At 48.3% G+C, this 26,455-nt stretch overlaps 2 protein-coding genes and 1 long non-coding RNA gene across 3 annotated transcripts in view; 2 read left to right on the top strand and 1 right to left on the bottom strand.

Moving 5' to 3' along the window:
• The window catches only part of LOC123023286 (alpha-2-macroglobulin-like), a 34,547-nt gene extending 29,479 nt beyond the window's left edge, over positions 1 to 5,068 (bottom strand). The window contains 4 exon segments of the mRNA XM_044429781.1: positions 356 to 407; positions 1,923 to 2,044; positions 3,584 to 3,713; positions 5,036 to 5,068. Coding sequence (XP_044285716.1) covers positions 356 to 407; positions 1,923 to 2,044; positions 3,584 to 3,713; positions 5,036 to 5,068 — 337 coding nt within the window.
• A 43-nt stretch (positions 5,069 to 5,111) lies between these two features.
• On the top strand, positions 5,112 to 10,924 carry LOC123023289. The gene is made up of 3 exons (XR_006414692.1): positions 5,112 to 5,229; positions 6,230 to 6,344; positions 10,852 to 10,924. It is a non-coding gene; the product is annotated as an uncharacterized LOC123023289 (long non-coding RNA).
• Positions 10,925 to 12,602: 1,678 nt separating this feature from the next.
• On the top strand, positions 12,603 to 22,110 carry LOC123023285 (alpha-1-macroglobulin-like). Its single transcript, XM_044429780.1, has 3 exons — positions 12,603 to 12,762; positions 21,133 to 21,365; positions 22,101 to 22,110. Exons 1-3 carry the CDS (start codon positions 12,625 to 12,627, stop codon positions 22,108 to 22,110), a joined length of 381 nt encoding a protein of 126 aa, XP_044285715.1. The 5' UTR covers positions 12,603 to 12,624.
• Positions 22,111 to 26,455: the final 4,345 nt, after the last annotated feature.

The raw sequence follows: 26,455 nt of genomic DNA, 5'->3' as shown, positions 1-26,455 counted from the left end.
GAAGAAGGACTTCGTTTTATCTCCCTCCCATCAGTGACCCCTTTGGGTCCAAGTGTTATGGCAGAGGGAGAAGAATGCCCCCCTCTCCGCTTTCACCACACCAGGCCTAAATCAGGACACCTCTATCATATCTCCGCTCACTCGCCCTTTTTCTAAGTTGAACAGTTCCAGCTGTTGTAGGTGCTCCTCAAGGGGCACTGCTCCAGCCCCTTCATCATTTTCATTGCCCCTTCTCTGTACTGCTACACCACAGAGGAACTACAAATGGGTTTTAGCCAGGTGCTCATCTCAGACAAGTAAACAACGTTCCACCTGCCCAGGTAAATGGAGGAAATGGACCTCAGTCGGCACTCACCGCTTGCAGAGAGGATGGAGTTGAAGACCACTTGCTTCTGAATCCCTTCAGGCTTCTGGACGAGAGAAAGGAAAAGGAGAAATTAAGCATATGTCACTCCATCCCGCCATTTTCCATGTTGTTTGGGGTTCTTGTGGGATTTGGTATTTATATGTCATCTTTGTAGGGATTTTAGAATATGAAGCCATGCATCAGCATTGCTCGTAAATGAAATAAAAATAAATGAAAGTGTCCAGATTTTATGAGAGAGGGAGCAAAATGTCCCTCTACTTTCTCCATATCTTGCATAATCTTAAACATCTCTATCACGTCTCTCCTTCCTTGCCTTGTTTCTAAGCTAAACAGTTCCAGTTTTTGCAGTTGCTCCGCATAGAAGGAACTGCTCCAGCCCCCTGATCATTTTTGTTGCCTTTGTCTGCACCCTTTCCAACTCAGTCACGCCCTTTTTCAGGCAAGGCAAAGCAAACACCATATTCCAAGAGCAGCTGCTCTGAAGACTTGTGTGAAAACTGTAGGGATCCGTTGCATGGGCTGTTGAGCTTAAAAAAAGAAATAAATAAGGGGTCATGCCATAAATCTGGTGGGTAGGAGATTCTGGAAGGCCTTACCCATGCAAGCCAAAGTGAAACTCTGCAGTTTGCTGCCCAAAGATGCAGTGATGACCACCAATTTGGATGGTTTGAAACAGGGATTGGAACAATTCGTGGAGAAGGCTATTCATGGCTTCTAGTCCTCATGGTCCTAGGCTTCTGCCAGTATCAGAGGCAGAAAGCCTAGGTGCACCAGTTGCTGAGGTAGACGGGATGGTGGGTGCCTTTGTATTTATACCCTGCATGTGGGATCTTGTGTGCAGTTATGGCTTCTTTCAGCTAGAGCTGAGTAACCCAAGTGTTCACATTTGCACACATTCACGCAGATGTCTATGTGCATCTGTTTGAATGTATGAACAGGAGATCCTCAATGCTAGAGCAAGCCAGAAGTGCCTGATCCTGCCAAATCTTGGAAGGTAAGCAGGGATGGGTAAAATCAGGATGGGTGACTTAAAATGTTGTGAACCTACCAGAGAGTTTCAGCTATGGACAATATAGAAATTTAATAGTATAACAATAACTATAATGTTAATAATAATAATAGTGTGTAAGATTCTAACATATGTGGTAGGCCCATAGTGGAAAGAGAAATGGGGAAAATTGATCTTAGACAGCCAGGGTGGTGTAATGGTGAAGAGCAAGGGTCTGGGACTCAGGTGATCGGGGTTCTAGTCTCCACTCAGCCATGGAGCTGGCTGGGTGATTTGGGCCAGTCGCAGACTCTTAGCCTAGCCTACCTCTCAGGGTTCTTGTGGTGGGGATGAAAAGCAGGAGGAGAATGATGTAAGCCACTCTGAGTTCTTTAGGGGGCAGAAAGGGTGGGATATAAAGATAATAATAAATAAATAAATAAGCACTGAGGGAGGCCACAGGGCCTCAGAGGTTATGCACCTCTGTTGTAGACAGGGCAGAGTTGGTTGGTCCAACGGTTAGACTTCACATAAGCCAGAGTCCTGTATTCGGTGCTGCTCCTGTACCTCAACCAAAACTGATCTGATGACAGTGTCCTTTTGTCGTTTTATGGGCTTCTCCACTAATACATTCTCACATGGCTGGTCTGAGCCCAGAGTTTCTGCACTTGCTATGAAGTTGATTTCGCCTAGGACAAAAGCAAGGATTGCACCATGTTTTTAGCGTACATTTATGTTTACTGAACTCATCCCTGCCTTTTCTCCAAGGAGTATGAGTATGACATGTTTACTTCTGAATCAAAATATTGTTTTATTTAAATTGTATTTGCAACATGTGGCCGGCATGACTAATTATATAAAATACAAGACCATAAAATACCTACAATCAGTCCATGAGTTACAAATGTCCAAGTTATGAAAAACCCATACTTATGAACTGTCAGAAAGCCTATTAATTTTTAAAATCCATTCCTAATATCATCATCACCATAGAGAGAGAAAAAGCAGAAGAGGAGAGAGGGAGGCCTACCAAAGCATTTACTGGCTGCAAAGGGGAGGCACTAGTGGGGGGGGGGTGGTAGAGATATTTGCAATTTTTTCACTTCCTGGGTAGTGCCCCCAACCCTGGTGAATGTGGAGAGCTGAGTATATATGATCCAACTGCCATTCAAATTCAACTTAAAATACTAATATCTGCTTTCTCAAGAATGGAACTCATTCTTAACCTGGGGACTGTCTGTATTTTACAAGCAGTTGTGTGTGCTTTTTAATTTCCACTTTATCCTCACATAGAGAATAACCTGCGTGCCCACCCCAAATCTGGATACTATTAAAAAATGTAAAAACATAATCAGGCCAATGTGTGTGGAGTTCCTGGAGGAACCAGGATGTTCAATGCACACATTTGCCCACGCGATGGACCTCACCGAGCCAAATCAGGCAGGGCGAATGAGGCGACATCTTTGCTCCGCACTGAGGGCTCTTTCAGAAGGCTGCAGGCTGCAGCATTGAGGAAATGAAAAGGAAATAGAGTAAGAGAGACTATAGTGGGGCTTGTTTGTATTTCATTTTTATTTTTGGAGGGGTGTGAGGGGAGGAGGGGGGTAAAGGGAGCGTGTGGAAAGGTTGTTTCTGTTGAAGGATTGGGCATTGAGGAGATAGTATTTCGGGTAAAGTTGTAAGATAAGTTTTAAAGATAAATGGAGTAAAGTAAATTGATATAAGTGTAGTAAAGAGAAAGCCTGAGGTACAGCTAACGACGGCTGAAAGCCGACTGGCGAGAGGGAACGGACTCTGCCCGTTTATTCGAGGGGAGGGGGAGGGGGAGCGGAGTTCCCGCCAAAAACGGTTAGAGCTGAGGGAGCGTTCCGAAAACAAGCACTGCGCAGGCGCAGCTCCCGTATGTGTGCAGCACAGAGACCAGGACGAAGAACTTAGTGCCGTGCTGAATTGAAGCTCGATGTATTTCTGACCGTCTCTTACTCTAATTCCCCTTCTCCTCCCTTGGCTTTCCGGCACTCAGGTGTGCCCCATCAACTTTCTCTGAGAGCGTGACCGCCCCCGGGTGTTTTGGACTTCAACTCCCATAAGCCCAAGCAGCATGGCTAAGGGCCTGGAACTGTGGGAAGTGTAGTCCAATCGTCTGCCGTGCCAAGTTGGGTGAGGGAAGTGGGTGCATGTGCAGTGATGGAAGCCAGGATTTGGCAGCGCATCGGGATCGCTCTTACCCAGAGATTTCGGGACCACCGTCCAAGACAATGTTTTCCTTTCATTTGCACAGAGACAATGAGAGTCTTCCTCCTCGTTGTCCACAAGGGAGGCCGTGAAGTCGGGGGAGGGATCCAGCGAAACACGGGCCTATCCATGGACAAAGAGGTGTGAGCTATCTTAGGGTTACTAGACTCACACTTTCATAGAATAGTGGGAAAGGGCCAAGAAGGCCATCAGGTCCAACCCCCTGCTGTTGCAGGTCACCAATTTGCACCATCCTGTCTTACCTTAAACAGGAATTGAAGCAAAAGCTTCAAATGCAAATAGACTGTTAATTCTGGTGGTTAGGCCTTGCCTTGAATCAGAAATGACTTGATGTCGCTTAAGAGCAGCAGCATGGCCTAGTGGTTAGTGTGTTTGCCTGGGACTCAGGAGACCCGGATTTCAGTTCTTGCTGTACCATGCAGCTCTGTGGGTGACTTTTGGCCTGTCACTGATTCTCAGCCTGACCTTCCTCACAGGGTTGTTGTGAGGTCAAAACAGAGGTGAGCAGGATTATGTAAACTGCCTTGGGCTCCTTGCAGGATAAATGGTAGGATGTAAACATAAGGAAGAAATGTTTTGGAAGATGCTCTCTTTTTAATCATCAATAATAGTCAGGCCATAAATTTATTTGCCTTTGAGCTGCTACAAAGCTCTTGGTTCGCTTTGCAGGGCGGACTGCACACGGATCTGTTTTCCTGTCTGGGTTGAAGCAGCAAATGGCTCCTGCTGCCAAGCCAAGAAGCAGCATTTCCAAGGCCAGGCAAGTTTTTGGGCACAACATCCCAGAAGCTTCTCTCCTCGTTCCCAACAGTAAAGCTACTGGGAAATTTCGCCAGTGTGGCGTGGTGGTTAGAGCACTGGGCTGGGGACCCAGGAGATCGAGGTTCTAGCCCCCACTGACCCTGAAGCTAACTGGTGACTCCAGGCCAGTCACACCCTCTCAGCCTAGCCTACCTCGCAGGGTTGTTGTGGTGAGGAGAAAACAGATTTGTTAGCTGTTTGGTTCTTCACAAGAGAGGAAAAAAGGTGGGATGGAAATACAATCCAAAAATCAAGCTAAATAGGAGTTGCATATGGAAAGCTTCAGTTTTACAGCTCGGTGCAGGAAAAATGAGCAGCCCAAATGCTGCAAACCAATTGCATCTATTGGGGGAAAGTTCACACCAATTGCATTCCTGCAGTATAAAGCACCTGAAAAATGTGCACATGTTGCATTAAAAAGCATGCAAGGACTGCACCCATTAGGAAAAATGTGCATTACATGTGTTGCATTAACTGATTGTTTTAATTAGATAATAAATTGCCAGCTGATGCAGAAGTGTGATGGAATGAGCTTAACCACAGCTCTGGGTCAAAGAGCACTCCCAAAACCTACTTCCCATGCTCTGGACAGCAAACAACTGTGAAAACATTTGCGACCACACCAAAACCAGCTGCGTTCTTTCCTCTGTCGCCATCCCCTCTTTCGCTCAATGGCATGTCCCCCGGCTGCAGGTACACCTATGGGAAGGCCATCCCTGGCCTGATCCATGTTCAAGTTTGTCGTCGATATGATAATTCCAGGGCCCATGGCTATGGAAAAGAGTCAGAGGCAGTGTGCGAAGAATTCAGTGGAAAGGTAAGTCCCAGATGTGAGACTGAAGCTCGATAGCAGGTCTAGGGGAGCCCAAGCCCATATCCAGTCGATTGCACACCCTCCCCATGGCCCCTTCATCCCTGCCACCAATCATTGGTTAGTTTCTGCCAAGATCTGGGGCAGCTTGAGGTCTCCGTCTCCGACTTCCATGCCCCGGGCGTTGACAGTTTCTGGGCTGCTGGGCAGGTTCTTCCTCTAATTAAAAGGTGGGATGTTCATGATTGAGTATGTAGGTTTGGATTTTAGCCTGTTCCTTTTGCCTTTGTTCCTCTTCCTCTGGAATTTCTGAAAAGGCACTCGGCGCTCAAATGCTGGGTGGCCTCTCTGGCATCTCTGACTCACAGTGGCAACAAAGTGGACCAGAGTCTGGGGCCCTGAGCCCATGGGAATCCAGCAGACTTCCACATCCGAAGCAGATTCGTCATGCATCCCTAGCTTCAATGGCCCTTCTCTCACATTGAGACTGCCTTCTCAGTGCTCTTTCTCCTCCTGTTCTAACTATTTTCCTCCTTGATGAGCAGAGATCCAGGGAGCACGGAGGCCATCTCATCTACCACTCAACCATCTCACCACCGCTGTTGTCTGCATCAAAGCAAATGAGGTGGGGAAATATCAAGCTGCTATGGAGAGGCAGAGGAGCAGCTCTTCCTTGATGCTAGCCCTGAGACTAATTCCTAGGAGGAGCCATTGAAGGAAAAGCCATGAGAAGAAACCTTTTGGAGCAATAAAATATCTGTTTTCAGTTCCACAGAAGATTGAAATGTTTTGTTTTCTCCTTCTCCAACATTTAGGACCTGAACTAAATGTTAAGAAAGCTCTACCACCAGTCTTGGCATAGGCACAGATTGGTTCAGAAGAAGGCAGACCCTCTTTCATTAGATGTCCTTGTGTCAGAGAAGGTGTAGCTGGAGGGTGGAATCCTGGTTCTGTGACTTGGACAACAAGACCACCATTGCCACAGCAGCTTCCTATTCTTCTGCAGGCTGATGGGAACGGCTGTATCTCCCAGGCGGTGAAGACAAGGGCCTTTCACCGGAGGCAGAGGGGGTATGAGGAGAGAATCCACGTGGAAGGCAAGATCACGGAGGAAGGCACAGGTATGCTTCTGACAGAATGGTCAAGAAAGGCCTACTAGCTTGCAGAGAACTTGCTTTGCCTACAGAAGGCCCCGGGTTCTCTCATTAAAGAGATTTGGGGGTGAGCAATGGGAAATTGGTTTCCTCTTTGTGGGAGATCGCAGGGCTAGGACTAGTGTCAGGACAAAACTCCACGGAATCTGTCCCTCCTCTTGTGCTCACTTGGAAAGTGAAAGAGAGTTCACAAAAGCTCGCAGAATAAAGGCTGCGTTGGGTGCAGCACGTGGAGTTCAATCCCTGGCTTGCTGCTCGACATGTTTGCCAGAAACAGGACTCGGGGCTGCAACAAGTGGAACTGAGTCCAGGGGGCTGAACCCAGGGAAAGCAGTGGATTCCCACCCCCAAAATGGATCCCTCCACATCTCTCGCTAGGTCAGAGGTGCAGAACCTCAGGCCAGTGGGGCAAATCCATCCCCCCAGCCCCATCCTTTCCCTCAGATGCCTTCTCTTTTCCCCTGACCATCCTTGTGCAGAGGTGTCCTCGCTTTTTCCTGTTCTCCCCATTCTAAAAGGCTGGGAGGCTTCTTCTCAGACTTACTTGTAGTTATGAGTAGGAAAAGTTTAATCAAAAATACAGTGAGGTTTGGGTATGTTGGCCGAACCCTTTTGTCTTTGGACTTTCCCATCCCTGCCATGCACCCCATGGAGCTTCTCCAAAATGTAATGTTTCGCTTATGCTGAATGAAGTAAACACCCCAGTCTAAAGAAGGAGAAATTGTCCCGTCTGGCATGAGGCAGCTTCTTATGAATTGGAGTCTGGTAAGAATACATGCATGGCATCAGTCAAGAGAGGGGGTAACTCCTTCATGCATTCAAAAGCCACAGACCTTGTACTTTTATTATTATTATTATAATAACATTTCTATGCCGCCCCTTGCCGAAGCCTCGGGGCGGCTTACAACACAATAAAATACATTGAAATACTTGCAAAATGTCCTTTATGGGTCAAAGCGTTTTCCAGATGCCGAAACACGCAGAATAAATCTTGGCGCACTCACAGAGCGGTGCACTGAACCCAGGCTAGTATTCCCTTCTGATAACTCCCCTTACCAGAATGCCTGTGCCCCATCCCTTTGGGAGGGGCCTTCTGAAAGTTAGCATGCCTCCTCTCCATGTGCCAGTCCTCTAATAAGGCTACCCTCCTCTGCTGGGGCTGTGTAATGGGGTCAAGAGCTGGGGATACCTTGCCTGGGTCTGAGTAACTCCCTGCTAAAGTTCCCTCCTGTCAACTGTGTTGTTGCTGGTTGCAAAGTCGTGTCTGACCCATTGTAAGCCCATGGACAACTTTTCTCCAGGCCTTCCTGTTCACCACCATCCCCCAGAGTACACTTAATCTCATACCAACTGCTTCAGTGATTCCATCTGGCCACCTCATCCTCTGCTGTCCCCTTCTTCTTTTGCCGTCAATTGTTCCCAGCCTTAGGCTCTTCTCCAGTGAGTCCTTCCTTCTCATTAGGTGGCCAAAGTATTTGAGTTTCATCTTCAGGATCTGGTCTTCTAAAGAGCAGTCAGGGTTGATCTCCTTGCAGTCCAGGCGACTCTCAGGAGTCTCCTCCAGCACCACAATTCAAAGGCCTCAATTCTTCAGCGCTCAGCCTTATGGTCCAACTTTCAAAACCATACATTGCAACTGGGAAAACCATAGCTTTGACTATATGCACTTTTGCCTCCAGGGGGATGTCTCTGCTTTTTTGTATGCTGTCTAGATTTGCCATAGGGCAAGCATCTTTTAATTTCTTGGCTGCAGTCCCCGTCTGCAGTGATCTTGGAGCCCAGGAAAATAAAATTTGTCACTACCTCCATTTCTTCCCCATCTATTTGCCAGGAAACGAGAGGCCCGGGTACCATGATCTTAGTTTTCTTAATGTTGAGTTTCAAGCCAGCTTTTGCACTTTCCTCCTTCACCCGCATCAAGAGGCTCTTTAGTTCCTCTTCACTTTCTGCCATTAGAGTGGTATCATCTGCATATCTGAGGTTGTTGATATTTCTCCTAGCAGTCTTAATTCCAACTGGTGATTTATCTAGCCCCGCCATTCTCATGATGTGCTCTGCATATCAGTTAAATAGGAAGGGCGATAGTATACAGCCTTGCCGAACTCCTTTCTCAAGTTTGAACCAATCAGTGGTTCCGTATCCAGTTCTCACTGTTGCTTCTTGACCCGCATATAGGTTTCTCAAGAGACAAATAAGATGGGCTGGTACTCCCATCCCTTTAAGAAATTGCCACAATTTGTTGTGATCCACACAATCAAAGGCTTTAACATAGTCAATGAAGCAGAAATAGATGTTTTTCTGGAACTCTAGCTTTCTCCATGATCCAGTGCATGTTGGCAATTTGATCTCTAGTTCTTCTGCCGCTCTGAAACCCTGCCTGTACTTCTGGTAGTTCTCAGTCCATATACTGCTGGGGCCTAGCTTGTAGAATTTTGAGCATAACTTTGCTAGCATGTGAAATGAGTGCAGTGGCGCGGTAGTTTGAACATTCTTTGGCATTGCCCTTCTTTGGGATTGGAATGTAAATTGACCTTTTCCAATCCTGCGGCCACTGTTGAGTTTTCAAAGTTTGATGGCATATTGAGTGTAGCACTTTTATTGCATCGTCTTTTAAGATTTTGAATAGCTCAGCTGGAATACTGTCGCCTCCACTAGTTTTGTTGTTGCTCAGACTTCCTAAGGCCCATTTGACTTCACATTCCAGGATGTCTGGCACGAGGCCAGTGATAACCCCATCGTACTTATCAGGGACGTTAAGCTCTTCCTTGTATAGTTCTTCTGTGTAACCTTGCCACCTCTTAATCTCTTCTGCCTCTGTTAGGTCCCTGCCATTTTGGTCCTTTATCATGCCCATCTTTCAGTGAAACGTTCCCTTCATATCTACAATTTTCTTGAAGAGATCTCTGGTCCTCCCTCTTCTATTGTTTCCTTCTGTTTCTTTGCACTGTACATTTAAGGTATTCTTATCTCTTCTAGCTATTCTCTGGAATTCTGCATTCAATTGGGTACATCTTTCTTTTTCTCCCTTGCCTTTCACTTCCCATCTTTCCTCAGCTATTTGTAAAGCTTCTCAGACAGCCATTTTGCTTTCTTGCATTTCTTTTTCTTTGGGATGGTTTTAGTTGCTACCTCTTGTACAATGTTGTGAACCTCCATCCATAGTTCTTCAGGCACTCTGCCTATCAGATCTAGTTCCGTAAATCTATTTGTCACATGTACAGAATATTCATTAGAAATATGATTTAGGTCATACCTGAGTGGCCTAGTGTGTTTCCTACTTTCTTCAATTTAAGCCTAAATTTTGCAACAAGAAGCCCTGTTTCATTTTGTACTCCAAGGCCAAACTTGCCTGTTATTCCAGCTATCTTTTGGCTTCCTTCTTTAGCATTCCGATCCCCCATGATGATAAGGACATCATTTCTTGGTGTTAATTCTAGAAGGTATTGTAGGCCTTCATAGAACTGGTCAACTTCAGCCTCTTCAGCACCAGTGGTTGGAGCATAGACTTGGACTACTATGATGATGAATGGTTTGCCTTGGATTCAAACTGAGATCATTCTGTCATTTTGGAGATTGTATCCCAGTACTGCTTTTCCTACTCTTTTCTTGACTATGAAGACTCCTCCATTTCTTCTGAAGGATTCTTGCCTGCAGTAGTTTACCTGATGGTCATCTGAATTAAATTCACCCATTCCTGTCCATTTTAGTTCACTGATTCCTAAGATGTCGATGTTCAGTCTTGTCATATCTTTTGACCACATCCAGCTTGCCTTGATTCATGGATCTTACACTCCATGTTCCTATGGAGTATAGATCTTTACAGCATCGGACTTTCCTTTCACTACCAGATACATCTGCAACTGAGTGTCCTTTCGGCTTCAACCCAGTTGCTTCACTCATGCTGGTGCTACAAGTACTAGCCCTCCACTCTTCCCCAGTAGCATATTGGACACCTCCTGACCTGAGGAGCTCATCTTCTGGTGTCATATCTGTTTGCCTTTTGGTACTGTCCATGGGGTTTTCATGGCAAAGATAGTGGAGTGGGTTGCCATTTCCTTCTCCAGTGGATCATGTTATGTCAGAGCTCTCTGCTATGACCTGTCCATCTTGGGTGACCCTGCACCGCATAGCTCATAAATTCATTGAGCTACAGAAGCCCCTTCGCCACGACAGTGCAGTGATCCATGAAGGGGCCTGTCAACTGTACATCTTGGTTATTCCCAGAGGCCACCCATCCACCTGGAAGTCTGTCCTTGAGATGAGTGTTTGCGCTTCTCACACCTCAGAGCTGGGGGATTGCCCATATTCCCCAGCCTTTACCCACACCCGCCCTACTCTTCCTGATTTTTTGGAGACCAGCCAACATCCCTGGAGAATGCCCTCCTCACTCCCCTCAGTACCCTGCAGGAGACCTGAGGGCGGAAAGGAAACAGAAGTGCTTTTCTGCTGACCAACTTGCTATGTCTTTTGGCAGGGGTGGAATTAACAGGTACTGGCATCACCGATATCACGGCCACTCTCACCAGAGTTACCCTTGAAGGGCTGGAGCATAAGAAGAGATTTGAGTCTATCATTCTGTGGCAGTGTAATTATCGGGAAACATCACCTGTGTGACTGGGAAGGGGAATTCCCAGTCTGCAGGGCAAAGCGGATCCCCCTTGATCCCTTAAGTTCTCCCCCCAAAATCCCCCTCCCTTCCAGATGAGCCTTTCCCAAACCCCAGCCCCTTTCCCCAAGATCAAGGACAAAAGTATTCCCAGTGGCAAATCTCCTCTCTCCAGTCATGGACTGGAGAAGAGAGATTTCCCCCAAAGGACCATGTGCACGCATGGAGATTTTTTTAAAGCCTTCATTTTTGCCAGTGGAAGCTGCTTAGGTACTCAATGCAGGGCAAGGGACAGCATATTCCAGAGAGCACTCTCATGGCTAGGGAGAAAAAGATGAATGATCCCCCTTCCAGTGCCAGGACCCCTCCTTCCAAAATTGCCCCTCCTTGACCGCAGCAGGGGCCATTTGCTGCCCCAGGAGGGCCCATGCAATGAAGGAGAGTGCCTTTTTTTACCTACGATCTTCGGCTCTACCAGCTCATTTTCAGCTCCATCCCTGGAAAGTGGCCCCAAGAGGAACTCCCAAATAGCTGAGGCTAAAAAAGGTTCAACACGCCAGCTGCGATCTAACAACATGCCGTAATAGAATACCACCTCTAAGCGGTATCCCTGTCAATATCAAAACCACATTTAAAGTACTTTCTCCAAAACAACGCCGGATGCAATAATAGTGCAGAAAAATTACAAGAAGAATAGGAGTGGCACGGTTGATTTCTCTTTGTTATAAGCCAGGGAAAACCTGGCTGTACCAGTGCTTCTCCAAGGCAAGGAATGTTTTCTGATGCCTGTGATTTATGGAGCGTGGCTCTTTGCCACAGGGCGGCCATGCAGTGCTTTGGCTACCATTTGTCCATGGCACTGCTGAGTTTCCCAGAGGGCACCCCGGCCACTGCCTTTTGCACCAGCTGCAACTTCCGAACCAGTCCAACGGCCGCCCCGCAGGGAGCAGTTCTCATGCTCAGATGTTGAGGTCCCCAGTGGCTGGATCACTGAGGCTGGGCTGCCCCTCTCCAGGAATGGGCATAGTTGGCAAGGGTGGCCAAAGCTAGAGAAGTGGAGGAATCTGCTATGGGGCTGGAATTGCTTAGACTCCCTGGGCTCAGCTTCCTGGACACTGGCCCGCTTTGTTGCAGGCCCTGAGTCCGAGTTCCTGGCAAGCAAGCGTAGTGTTTGCAGGGTGCTCACCTGCACTTGAGCCCCAGGCACTGTGCAGTGATTGCTGCACGTGGCGTGGAAGAGGGACACCGCTTGGGCAGTGGCCGTGCGGGTATTGCAGGAACGGTGCCTACGTGCTGCTGTGCTTGACATGGAAGAAAGCTGCCATTGCACAAGCTTCTTTCCATAAGCGTTTGCGGAGTCCCTCTCAGCTGGTTTTGCTATGCAAGACCAGGGCAAGCACGAGACGGAGTCCACAGAATGCTGGAGGGAGAGGCTCCAGTGAGTTTCATCCCAGCCTCTGCTGGTGTCCTTACGCCTCCAAGCCTCTGGGGTGCCTCTGCTCTGCCCCTTCAGCTATCACCTGCCACCATTCCCCTGGCTACCAAATCACACCAAAGGGTAGTGATTTCCTTTGTAGTGAAACAGCCTGATTTCTTTGCTGGGTTTTGCAAATCCAGATCAAGCTGGTGGACGGTACGGACATGCCCATTGCCAATGCAAACATCACACTGAGCATTGGGCCATTTGTGAGGGAGGTCGAATATACAACCGATGCCTGGGGACAAGCAGAGATTTCCGTAGACACGACTAACTTTACCATGCGCTTTGTTCATATTGAGGTGAGTATTTGTCTTTAACATGAGCCTCCTTTTCTTCCTGTTTAATCTGTTTCCAGAATTATATATTAATTATATCCTGATTTGTACAACAGTGGGCCTACTTATTGCATCATGACTTTGTTCATTCATTCTTGATTAGGGTTGGATAATTTGACAATTTTTCTCATTATACATTTGGTTCATCCCAAACTTTGATATCTATATTATTATTACATTATTACTATTACATTGCATTTGTATGTTGCCTCTATTCCTCTTGTGAGGAATGTACGCCAGCTTACATAGTGCCATGTTATCCTCAGAACAACCACCCTGCAAGGTAGGTTTGGCTGAGAGTCTGTGACTGGTCCAAAGTCACCCATAGAGTTTCATGGTCGAGTGGGAACTTGAATCCAGATCTGGTCCCCAATCTAGCATTCTCACCACTGTACCACAAATATTTTAATTCTCACAAAATGTGTATGTATTTCTACTAATCCATGCATAAAATTCAGCTATGATTTGCTGGCAGTATATGCTCAAACCGTGGATGAGAATTGATCCAAATTGTGCAAATTGCAAGTGGAATTATCACACACTTTCCTGACTCTTAAAATGCTCTCTTAATGAATGGGAGTATTTTACTTATTTCACATACATGAGTCTGAGATGAATCTAGGATTATTCACACATCACAGCAATGCTTCTCCACCTCCAAAAGTTATGGATCTGTGAGGAATCTGTGTAGGGGTGGGAATCCATCCAATTCCTTGAGCTTGGCTCCCCAGATTCCACTCCGCCTTGCAGCAGCCCTGAGCCCAAGTTTCTGGTGAGCGTACCCAGAATTCATGGGGCCCTCACCAGGAATCAAGCCCTTCATGTTGCACAAGCAGAATTCACCAGGAATCAAGTCCTTCATGTTGCACAAGCAGAATTCACCAGGAATCAAGCCCCTCATGTTGCACAGGCAGTGCCCCTCTTCCCTGCCCCCTGCATAGACCAAAGGTGACTGCTAGCAGCATCCCTCTTTCATGCCATTTGGGCTGCAGCATGTGATATGGAATAAGATTGCCAGGTACACAACCATTGTTTTGCAAAGTGTGTGCAGACTTCTTCGGAGCTCTGCTTGCTTTGCAAGATCAAGCCAAGAAGAAGACGGAGGAAGTCTCTCCAAGTACCAGAGGCATGGATCCTGCAAGGGTTTCTCCCTACCAGCAGTGGACAGAATGATGCCCCTGGCTCTTAACTTGGTCCAGCGAGCAATGCCGCAGGGAAGAAGGCATCTCCAAGCATTCTCCTTCTCCAACCCATGCAGGGTCATTTGGCTTTTTAGGCAGGAGATAGAGTAGAAGTGGCCGCATAATACAGTGGTGCCTCGTGGTCTGAATGACTCTAACTTCGAACAATCCAGATTCCGAGATAAAATCACTCCACAGTTCAAACAGTGCTGCTTCGTCGTGGCCTCTGTGCATCACACATATGGGTTCTGCGCCTGCGCAGTGCCTTTGGCTGGAAGATTGACAGCTAACGGTTTTTGGCAGGAAGCTCCCCTCCCCTCCCCCATGGCCTATAAAGAGCGGAGCGTCTGCCATTTGTTCAGTCTTTGCGACCACTGTTCACTGTGCCTCGTGCCGCTTTCGTCTTTCGCTTGACCGTTTCCTCGTAGCTATTGTCTTCTTCTCATTCCCAGTTTTATATCCCTAAAACTCTTGTTACTTGTAGTTTCTTCTATCGTTCTGTGTTCCATCTCTCCTTCTAAAAAAAACCAAAACCAAAAATATATTCTTACCCTCTGCACTGTCTCCTTTTCTTGTTATTTCTGCGATGGCATGGCGAGCGGCCTTCTGCAAGTGTGCGGAGTGCGGATCGAAAATGTCTCTGTCCGACCCGCACGATCTATGCCTCCTCTGCTTGGGGGAGGGGCATAGAACTGACAGGTGCTCCCACTGTCTGGCCTTCTCCAAACAGGCCAGAAAAAACCGGGAGAACCGCCTCCGGAGACTCCTGTGGGATTGGGCTCTCATGCAGTCTGACCCATTGGTCACTGCTGCAAAGCCTTGCCCGGCTGCGGTGGTACCGCCCTCCTGTCCATCGGATGAAGGTACCTCTGCTTTGAGGGCCCCACCAGCTTCTCCTAAGAAAAAAAGGGAGAAGCGCAAGCATGCCGAGGCTGTAAAACCTGCCAAAAAGGCCAGGAAGGAGAAGCCTTCTAAGTTGACCCCAAAGGCTAAGGATCCAGATCGACCCCGACACCGTACCTCAGGTTCGACAGCGTTGGTACTGGCGCCTCCTACCGTGCCGACACCACCCGAGCCGGCGCTCCAGGCAGACATGAAGGTCACCCCTCAAGGGTCTCCTCGCCATGTGGCTGACCCCCTGGTTGAACCGCTGCCAGCTGTCCAACGGGGCTCGATCTCGGATGGAGAGATCCAGGACTCTCCCCCCAGGGCTAGGTCACCAACCCCTATGCCCTCGGCTACGCTGCCTAGGACCCGCAGAAGCCATTCTAGGGAGCAGTGGTCCGAGAGGGTCGAGGACTGGTGTCGTCCCTACTATCCACCTTGGGATGAGCCATACTCGACCGGATACTATCCCGCTCCAAGGGATCAACCACAATTCCACCTTCGTGACCGCCCGCCCCATCCGGATCCAAGGCGCTCATCCCCGGTACCACGGGATGATAGCAGCTGCTCTGTCTCGCCAGCGGAGTCTTCCTCTTCGGCTCCTCCTTATTACGGCGTGGATTCCGACGACTCCGATTTGGATTCGACCTCTCCTGATGCTGCGGTTACCTTCCAGGGCCCCGCATCACCGGACGAGTCACATGTGTCCTTTGCGGAGCTGATGGGCAGGCTCGTCCAATCTTTGGACATCGATGCCGTCCAACGGCCAGGGCTGTCTACGGACAAAATATACGACGTCGTCCGCGGGGAGCAGTCCACCTCCATCGTCCTGCCACTGATTACCACTTTGCGGCAGGCAATGACCCAACCCTGGGACTTGCCATCCCATCCTCAACCTACATCCCGGAGGTACGAAGCCATGTACCGGGTTCAGGAGGAGGACATTCCATTCCTCCTCCGACACCCCAAGCCGAACTCGGTCGTGGTGGAGTCCTCCCAGGGAAGAGAGGCAAGGGGTCATACCGCGCCGAGAGACAAGGAGGGCTGCAAGATAGATTCACTGGCCAGGAGGGTTTACGCAGCCTCAGGCTTGGGATTGCGTATCTCTAATTACGAGGCAACGTTGGCGAGATACCAGTATTTCATAATGCAGCGTCTCAACAACGTCGTCTCGGCCCTCCCGGATCAACAGGGCGAATTGGCCAAGGTCCTCATCAAAGAGGCGATTCACGTGGCGATGCAACAATTGTCCACAGCCAGGCACCATGTGGACACCAATTAGAGGGCACTGGTTGGTGCTGTCTCTCTTCGGAGACATGCGTGGCTACGGAGCGCCAATTTCCCTGAAGAGGCCAAACGGCACATCGAAGAAATGCCCTTCGATGGGGCTGGGCTATTCCATGCTAAGACAGACCACAAGCTCAAGAAACTCCATGAGACTCGGATGACGGCCTGACGAATGGAGCTTCAGTCGCTGCCCAAACGTAAGTGGCCATGGAACCGTCCGCCCTACAGGCAGCAATATTACCCCAGGCAACAGCCTCAATATAGGCAGCAACAGCAACAACAACGCTGCCGTCAGCAACCTCAACAAAGATACCAGCAGGGCCGTCGCTGATTCGACGATCGGAGGCAGCGCTGACGGGATTGGCGAACCACTCCTCATACTCCTCAAATACCCACCCCTCTCTCATCTGGGGATCGGCTCCGGAGCCGACTTCCCATTTGGGAGTCCATCACATCTGACCGGTGGGTATTATCCATCGTTCAACACAGCTATCGAATAGAATTCGACATCGTTCCTCCATCGAGTCCGATCCGGTCTACTTCATGTTCGCCGGTACTTCTCAACGAAATACACCAACTTCTCCGAAAAGGAGCAATTCGCCAAGTATTCCCATCTGACGGACTCCACGGATTCTATTCCGGATACTTTACGGTCCCCAAGCGGGACGGTGGTCTACGTCCGATTTTGGATTTACGGGACTTGAATAAGTTTATTATACCGAGAAAGTTTCGTATGACCACCCTTCAAAACATTTTGCCGTTGTTAAGGAGAGGGGATTGGTTCGCCTCACTGGACCTGAAGGACGCCTACTTTCATATTTCAATTCATCCAACTTACAGGCGTTTCCTTCGTTTTGCTGTTGCAAACCAACTTTATGAGTTCAAAGTTTTACCCTTCAGATTGGCTACGGCTCCGAGAGTTTTTACCAAATGCGTGGCTCCTGTCTGTGCCTTCCTACGCCTTCAGGGCATACAAATTTACCCATACTTCGATGACTGGCTGTTGGTCTCGCAGTCCAGAGAAGGACTCTTGGATGCCATCCATTCAACATGTACCTTACTAGATAGTCTGGGCCTGCGTATTAATACAGAGAAATCTTCTCTTCTCCCGACATAGACGCTCACCTTTATTGGAGCCCACTTGGATTCGACATTGGAGAAAGCCTTTCTTCCTCGGGACAGACAGCAGACCCTCGCTCACCATATCCATCGAATCCGTCGACAGGGAACAGTTACGGTGAGATCCATCCAGGGGGTCCTGGGGTATATGGCCTCCTCGGTTGCCGTAGTTCCACATGCCAGACTTCGGCTTTGCCCATTACAACTATTGTTCAACAAGGTGTATCATCCTCAAAGGGACCCACAATCGAAACTGATTCGGATCCCGTCTTGCGTGCTCCACTCCCTGTGCTGGTGGCTGAAGCCGACCAATCTAGTGATGGGAGTCCCCTTCAGGGCGCGACCTCCTACGATAACTCTCGGTACCAACGCATCTTTTCTAGGATGGGGAGCGATATGCGGACTCGTCTAGAATCCATGAATCATATCAACTTCCTGGAGCTACTGGCAGTCTTCAAGGCCCTTCGTTCTTTCGAAGACCTCCTTCATCCTCAGATCATTCAGATAACTTCGGACAATATAGTGACCGTTTTTTATCTGAACAAGCAGGGAGGGACGAAGTCACTGACCTTAGCCAGGCTTTCTATGAGAATTTTGGACTGGTGCATTCAGAGACACATCACTCTGATGGCCGTTCATCTGGCTGGCACAGACAATGTGCATGCGGATCTTCTGAGCAGGCACATCTTCACTTCTCACGAGTGGGAACTGGACCCTCGCACGCGCAACCACCTTTTCAGGCGCTGGGGGTTCCCCGATGTGGACTTATTCGCTACCCAACAGAACAGGGTATGCGAGACTTACTGTTCCAGAGCAGGAATTGGACAAGCATCCCTAGGGGACGCATTCATGATCCCTTGGGGCAACATCAACTTCTTTGCTTTTCCTCCGATCCCTCTTTTGATGAAGGTTGTAGCAAAGATAGTGAGCGACCGTGCATTGGGGATACAAGTTGCCCCTTGGTGGCCATGCCAAGCGTGGTTTGCGAAACTGCTCGACATCTCCCGCGGGGAGTTTCTTCATCTTTCAGCGCTTCCATACCTTATAACGCAAATGGACGGCACACTTCGTCACCCGGACTTGCTCTCATTGAACCTGACAGTGTGGTGGATTCGATGATTGACCTTCCATTGGGACTGACGACGGATTCGAGAGCCTCGAATCCGGTAGCTTCTATTAATCCATCGGTATCGACGATTACTTTGACCGCTTCGGTTCCGATTCTCGAATCCAACCGTGCGGGTGCCTCTCACTGCCATAGTCTCTCCGTACCACCGGTTCAAGACAGACCCCGTCGAATTCGAACCCAACGCTCTTGCACCCTGAGATTCAGCATATTATCGACTCTGCCCTAAAGCCGTCCACAAGGAAGTCATATACGGCTAAATGGAAATGTTTTTCCACCTTCGCCGAGTCTCATTCATTCTCCCCACTTATCTCATCAATCGAACAAATTCTTCAGTTCCTTCTGGAGTTGCATCACTCTGGACTGAAGCCGTTTTCTATTAAAGTGTATACGGCCGCAATAGCCTACTACCGTGGCTTAGTCGACGGATCACCCCTATTTTCTCATCCTATCCTCAAGAGATTTTTGAAAGGACTGTATAATCTTAATCCATCGATTAGACCGGTTATGCCCACGTGGAGCCTTTCTGTAGTTCTGCAGGCCCTTATGAAGGCCCCCTTTGAACCTTTGGCGACTGTGGATCTCCGATCATTTTCGTGGAAGACGGCGTTCCTTGTAGCTGTCACGTCAGCCTGGAGGGCCAGTGAACTTTGTGCCCTCCGCATCGACCCTCCTTATCTAAACTTCCACAGGGAAAAGGTCGTTTTACGTCTTGACCCATCTTTCTTGCCCAAAGTCTCTACACCTTTCCATACAGGACAAGACATTGTACTGCCTGCCTTTTTTCCATCGCCATCGAATCCCTTGGAAAGATCCTTGCACTCCCTTGACGTTCGGCGTTGTTTAGCCTTTTATCGATCGCGAACGGAGTCTATTCGGCGATCCAATCAACTGTTCATCAAATATTCGGCTAGAGATCAGGGCGACCCAGTCACTCCACAAAGGCTTTCTAAGTGGATAGTCCACACTATTATCTTGTGTTATCAGTTAGCTAAGCTCGAACTGCCTACAGTTCCCCGAGGCCATTCTACTAGAGCTGTCACTACGTCTTCTGTATTCGCATCCGGAGTTCCAATTGATGACGTCTGCCGAGTTGCTACTTGGGTGAATCCCTGCACTTTTGCCAAGCATTACCATCTCGATGTTCGGGCTCGACAGGACTGCTCCTTCGGTAGAGCTGTTCTCTCCTCCGTCCTACAATGAGGACACCTTCCCTCCTCCTTTGATGGTAAGCTTGTTAATCTACCCATATGTGTGATGCACAGAGATCACAACGAAGAAAAGCAGGTTGCTTACCTGTAACTGATGTTCTTCGAGTGGCCATCTGTGCAGTCACACAACCCACCCGCCGGCCCCGCTCGGTGTTGGTGAGTGGACACATTCATCGGTACTGAAAGTTTCCCATTTTTTCTTGGTACTGATCCCTTTTTTCCTATCTCATACTGAAAATTTTTCCACAAGGGGGCGCACGTTTGGAAATTTTTCCACAAGGGGGCGCACATTCGGTCGTCGAAGACTGAACAAATGGCGGACGCTCCGCTCTTTATAGGCCATGGGGGAGGGGAGCGGAGCTTCCCGCCAAAAACCGTTAGCTATCAATCTTCCGGCCAAAGGCACTGCGCAAGTGCAGAACCCATATGTGTGACTGCACAGATGGCCACTTGAAGAACAGTTACAGGTAAGCAACCTGCTTTTCTAAGTTCAAACCAGGAGCGAAGTGGAAAAAATACGACTGGAGAGAAAAGTCATTGGTTATGCTCACAAGTTGAAAAAAAATCATTACATTAACAGGCACATTGCCATTACTCCCCCTTGAAATACTCCCCGTTGCTTCGAGCTCACTTACCCCACCATTCTTGCCACTTTCTGAAACAGTTCTGGAAGTCCTCTTTCGTGAGTGTCTTTGGTTGCGCTCTCGTGGCTGTCTCAACATCCTGAATCAATTCAAGACCAATTGACATAAGAGAAAACGAATCACTTCAAGACATGACAAATCGATTCAGGACAAGAAGTCATTTTTTTTTAAATTAAACATTCACCATTTTTTAAAATCACACCTTGTATAAAACCTCGAACTGAAATCACTCCAGGAGGATGTATTTGCAAAGCAAGCAGAGCTGAGGGGAAGTTTGTTGAAATGGGTATTGTTTAGAGTCTGGGAACAGTTCAATTCACTTTCCATTATTTCTAATGAGGAAAATTGATTCGGACTTCAAACGATTCAGAGTTCAAACAGGCTCCCGAAGCGAATTAAGTTAGAACTAGCCGTTTAAAGGATTTTTTCTGTTCAAGAAGATCTTGGTCCATCTTCTAATCAAGACTTTATGAATTTGATAGGCATTCTGTAAGGCTCTTTTTGCTTGAACACATTCCAATCAAACCAAGGTTTAGAAGCAGAGTGGGGCCATTGCTGAGGCCCCCTCACCCATTTTCTTAATGTTGAGTTTCAAGCCAACTTTTGTGCTCTCCTCCTTCACCCGCATCAAGAGGCTCCTTAGTTCCTCTTCACTTTCTGCCATTAGAATCAATAATTACAAAAGCTCAACAAATATATTAGGTGGGCTGGACGGCTGAAAGGGGAGCCAGTCCCCACCAGATGGGCTCACTCTGTATTGCTGGTGTGTACTGCAAGTATTTCTTTTTATAAAACAACTCTGTTGGGGTTGCCCAGCTCAGGGCCAGACAGCAAATGAAGTGGACACTTGTGCCTAACAGCAAGTTCCTCTTTTCCGTCAGGCCTACTATAAGTGTAGCAGTTCGTGTGGGAGTGAATGGGTCAAAGATCACCAGTGTGGCCATCACACAGCAAAGCGCTTTTACTCTGCAAGTGAAAGCTACCTCCACATTGATTCCATTCTGGGAACAGTGAACTGTGATGAGGTCCCACCACCCTCACAAGCATGCTTGGTGGAAACATGGGAGAGGGCCTTCTTGGTGGCTATCCCAGTGCTCTGGAATTCCCTTCCCAAGCAAGCTACATTGGCACCTTCCCTCCCTGTTACATTGGCACCTTCCCTCCCTGTTATGTTTCTGAAGGCAGGCAATTATTTTTTTGTTCTGGCAGGCATTTCAAAATGATCTGACCATGTGGGTTTACACTGGATCAGTTCTACCTCATTCTTTTTAGTGCTTTTAATTTGGAGGATTAGTATAATTTCAATTCTCTATTGATTTAATTATACATTTAACTTGTATCTATTTCTGTGAATGTAATGTTGGGAGCTGCCCTGAGTCCCAATCACTGGGAATAGGCAGGATATAAACAAGAACAGCAGGATCAACTCAGCATTAAAAGCAACAAACCTGTTGCTGAGATATTCATCACAGGCCTGTGGTTGGTGGATGTGTCCTGGTGTTCTTGATCTGTGTGCCAGGAAGTGCTTTGCCATGGATGCTCTACTTATATTTTCTTCTCTGATGCACCTGTAAAACATTGGTGTATTACTACTACTACTACTACTACATTGCACCAACATGCCTTTTTTGCTCTTGCAAGGAACCCAAGGTGGCTTGCAACTTCATGGCCACATAGTGACTTGAACCCAAATCACCCAGTCCCAGGCCCACCCTCTTAACCACTACAATATGTACCCCAGTCTACTCTCTGCAGCAGTTGTAGAATATGAATGAACCCTGCAGGTGTCGTTGAAATAGGTAGAGCAGCAGCTTTCACTTTCATCACGATTTTGCTGGCCCTCTTCCAGATACATGTAAAGCACTGCAGTGTGGGAAGTGCTTGGCTGTTTATGGAAGAGTTTGAACCAAGAGTGACCCATGCATCACAAAATTTGTGCTTCTCCACCATGTCTTCCTCTGGTCTTGTTCGTCCTAAGGAGAGACCCGTGTGAACACAATGCTTCTCCTGGACTCGCCCATTGACAGCCCTCTTTTGCTCATTCAGTCTGGCAAATGTATGCAGTGCACAAGTGTATCAACAATGAATTCAGGCCAAATTCTGTCTTTCTTGAACTCATTGGACTGCATTTGAACAATCAGGGATGCCTGGTCTAATTAGATACTTTTCTGGCCACAGAGGATTGACAAGGTGTTTCTCCTGAGTGAATTTGTTCATCCCGAGCAAGTTCAGAGACCAGATCTACCACTTTCCACATTCATTGCACTTTGAAGTTTTCTTTCCTGGGTGAATCCAGTCACATGTGTTTTTGATCTTGGACAGAAACAATCTTACATTCTTGGCGTGTATAGGGGTTCTCACTGTGGGACATTTAACATTGTTACAATGATTCACTACATTTATATGAGTTCTCACCCAAGTGCAGCTGCTGATGTTGTTTGAGATGAGAACTCCAACGGAAGCACTTTCCACAAACTTCACGCTGATAGCATTTCTCCCCTGACTGCATGTGCTGATGTTGTTTAAGATGGAAACACTGTCTGAAACTCTTTCCACAAATTTCGAATTGATAGGGTTTCTCTCCTGAGTGCATTTGCTCATGTTGTGTGAGGCTTGAACTCTTGAGTGAAGCTTTGTCCATAGTCTTGTCACTCAAAGGGTTTCTCCCCTGAGTGAATGGTTCGATGTAGTGTTAGATGGGAACTTTGTCTGAATTTCCTTCCACATACTTGACACTGATAGGGTTTCTCCCCTGAGTGAATTTGCAGATGTTTTCTAATGCCTGAGTTTTGACTAAAGTTTTTTCCACATTCATTACACTTATAGGGTTTCTTCCCTGAGTGACTTGGTTGATGGTATATAAGCTGTGAATCTCACCCGAACCTCTTTCCACACTGCAAGTATTTGTACCTTTTCCCTCTCCAGCCACCCTCTGGACAATCAGCAGAGCTTTTCCTCAGGTGGGTGCTTTGCTCAGATCTGGCCCCTCTTCAATGTATCTTCTCAAATCACGTTCAAGGACCTTCCTGTGACTCTCTCCTCCTCCTTGTCCTTGTTCAAGGAGAACCTGATGCAGAATGGGAATGGGTTCATCTTTTTCCTCTTGTTTTTGGTTTTCATCCTGCCTTCCTGATGACTCCTGAAGGCACACCACCTCTTTCACCTCTCTGTCCCTCACTCTTTTCACAGATGTCTGCTGTTGTTTTTCCATGTCCTGCCTCACTCATGCATCTGATGGGAGGTAGAAGAAAAGATAGAAGAGAGCTGAGAATTTGGTAGGTCAATGTTAATGGGTATCAGTTTGCAAATAGGTTGTTATTTATTTCATTTCATTTCATTTCATTTCATGTCTATCCCATCCAAGAGCTGGGTCTCTCCTTCCTCCCTGCCTGCCTTCTTTAATGGGCAACAAGTTGCAGCCCTCCTTGTTTCAATGTTGCCTGCCTCAAACCCTGAAATCATTTCATAGAATCACAGAATAGCAGAGTTGAAAGGGGCCGTGAAGGCCATCAAGTCCAACCCCCTGCTGTTGCAGGACTCCAAGTTGCACCATCCTACTCAGATGGCTGCCCAGTTTCCCCTTGAACGTCTCTAGTGTGGGGAAGCCCACCACCTCTCTAGGCAGCTGGTTCCACTGCCGTATAGCTCTGACAGTGAGGAAGCTTTTCCTGATGTCCAGCCTGAATCTGGGTTGTCAGAGCTTGAATGGATTATTCCGTGTCCCACATTCTGGCATCAGCAAGAAGAGATCTTGACCTTCCTCCATGTGACAGCCCTTGAGGTACTTATAGAGGGATATTTGGTCTATCGCACAGGAGACTTCCCCAAAGCAGAAAACCGGTTCTGTTGAGCATGTATTTTTCCAGTCTTCAGCCCCGGTTTAGCTAGGCAACTTTGCTCCCGGAGGTCTGCCCATGTTAGGCTACTGTCTGATTGCCAGTGCAGTGGATCTTGCATAGCATGGAGAAGCCAACGGTGAGCTTCGAGGGCTTAGCACCGGGATAAAAACATGGCATGGTTCACATGTTATGCTAATCCATGCTTGGTCCAATCCAGGCTTCGTTGCCCTGCTCAAGGTACGTATGTGCAGCTGGAAGAAGACAAGATTTGGCCTCTCACTTTGGATGCACATTTGGGTAGCAAAGGTGCCTTGTAAGGGCCACATGCAGCCTGGGGAGGGTTTGGGCTGCCCAGAGAATGGATATTCCCTGCCTGGGGAGATCAGTTTGGGCACAAAGAGAAGCCAGGGAGCAGGGAGTCCCCACCTCTCATCCAAACAGGGTCAGTATGGCCTGAAGCCTGTGGGCTTCCATCCACATCCCAACCCCACCTAAAAACCACAAAACCATTCTTGTGAAAATTCAGGTTAAGAATGAAGGCTTCCTGGCTGTGTGGACTATTTCAACACGTTGCTCCTTGTGAGAATGACTTTCAAATTTCTAGAGCAGGAATCATGAAAGCAGTGCTGCCCAGGCGGTTTGGGACTACAAGCCCCATTCTGCAAGTATAGTGGGCAGTGAGTACGAGAGTGGAGCTCCAGTGACAGCGGGAGACCTGAGGAGGTCTACCCTGAGCAGGCCCGCAGAGTCCGTCTGGTTTCCTGACTGGTTGTCCCCATTTTCCCCTCACTTTAGGCCGCTGCATGTAGAGACCAACCAGGCGGGGAGAGCGCTCTGTGGGTCAGCTGACGTGGGCATGAGGGGAAGGAAGAGGCCACAGAAATCATGCCAGGTCTCCTTGCTCCTCCTGCCATGCCCAATTGACACTCCAAGCTGTGGCAAAAAATGGCCTTGGTCTTTTTCCCAGAGGCTCTCAGTTCTCAGAGAAAGAGAAGCAATTCTCACGTGAGATCTGAATTGATTATTTGCATGCAAGATCAGTCAGCAGTGGACTCAGGCCACTAAGTGGAGCTGACAGAAAGTGAAAGGCTGGGCATGGCCTCTTATATTCTAAGCAATTAGTTTTCAGTGTGCATGGCATTGAAATGAGTGGAAAAGCCTGAGGTTCCCACAGGTGCCTGTCACCTCTAGCTCAGGGGTGCATGCCTGGTCCTACTTTCACTTGCTGCTGGGTCAAGCCACCCAGAGTCCTTGAAATTCAGAGTTCGGCCATTGCAAGGGCTGCTGAGTTCAAGTCCAGGCTATCTGGTCACAGAAGACAGTCTGCGGGCGGAAGAACGTCTTCTGCAGTTAAAACAAGCAAAGCCCAGTATGAGCAGCAGCCCTTTTCTAAGAGAGAGGAACTAGAACCATGCAGCCTCCTACCCACTGAATCTGAAGTCCACCCCACGCCCCTGAGAGGGAATGGGGAGAGCATTGCGCTTGCTCTCCTTGCTTGCTTGCCCCACCGGGTTGTTTGGGGGGCATTTCCCCTCCAAGCCTTCCTGTCCTTTCCCTTCCTGCCCCTCTCTTTCGCTCACATCCAGCATCTGCCCTGTCTAGCCCTCCCCTCTTGCTCTGGAGGGACAAGACTCACCCGGTTCCCCAACAACGCCAAGGTGCTCCTGGGCTCAGTTGCCAAGGAGCAGCCACTGCGTGGAGCAGGGAGACTCGGGCCAGCAGCCCCCAAGCTGGGAGCAGGTCGAGGGGGCATTCCTGTCGCAGGAGTGCAGAGCCGGGTCTCCTCAAGGCCCGCGAGAGGCCAGGGCAGGTCTGAGGAAGGGCGGTTTGCTCTTCCCTCCTTCTGCCTCCCAGCTGGGCTTTGACTGGGTGAAGCAGGCCCAGCTGTGGCCCATTTGGGTGGGACCCGCAAGGCATACTGGGAAGTGTAGTCCACAGCAAGAGGCTGACAGTGAGGGAGATGCATGACTATTTATTTATTTATTTGGGGTTCTTGTATGCTGCCCCATTCGCATAAGCCTCGGGGTGGCTTCCAACAAATAAATAACAATACAAAAATATAAAAACTGGACACATCTGTCAATCAATAAAACCAATAAATAAATTAACAGTTAATTAAAATAACATTTAAATAAAAAGGTCTTGGCCTGGCACCAAAAAACAAATAACGACAGCGCCAGGTGGACCTCTCTGGGGAGTGCATTCCATAAGTTGGGCGCCACCATAGAGAAGGCCCTCCTCCGGGTACTCCGTCTCCTAATATCTTTCACGGAGGGTTCCCGGAGAAGGGCCTCTGCCACTGATCTTAGAGGATGGGAGAGCAAGTATGGACGCAGGAGCTCCTTTAGATACCCAGGTACCAAGC

Source organism: Varanus komodoensis, unplaced genomic scaffold (genome assembly GCF_004798865.1).
Source record: "Varanus komodoensis strain SLA01 unplaced genomic scaffold, ASM479886v1 scaffold206, whole genome shotgun sequence".
NCBI lineage: Eukaryota > Metazoa > Chordata > Lepidosauria > Squamata > Varanidae > Varanus > Varanus komodoensis.
The sequence above is the reverse complement of the archived record's forward strand: the minus strand, read 5'-3'. Positions and strand labels throughout refer to the sequence as shown.

Excerpts from the sequence above, each read along its gene's own strand:
- LOC123023285 (XM_044429780.1), top strand. The coding sequence starts at position 12,625 with ATGCCCATTGCCAATGCAAACATCACACTGAGCATTGGGCCATTTGTG. Across the intron at positions 12,763-21,132 it reads TGCGCTTTGTTCATATTGAG|GCCTACTATAAGTGTAGCAG; the intron begins GTGAGTATTTGT and ends CTTTTCCGTCAG.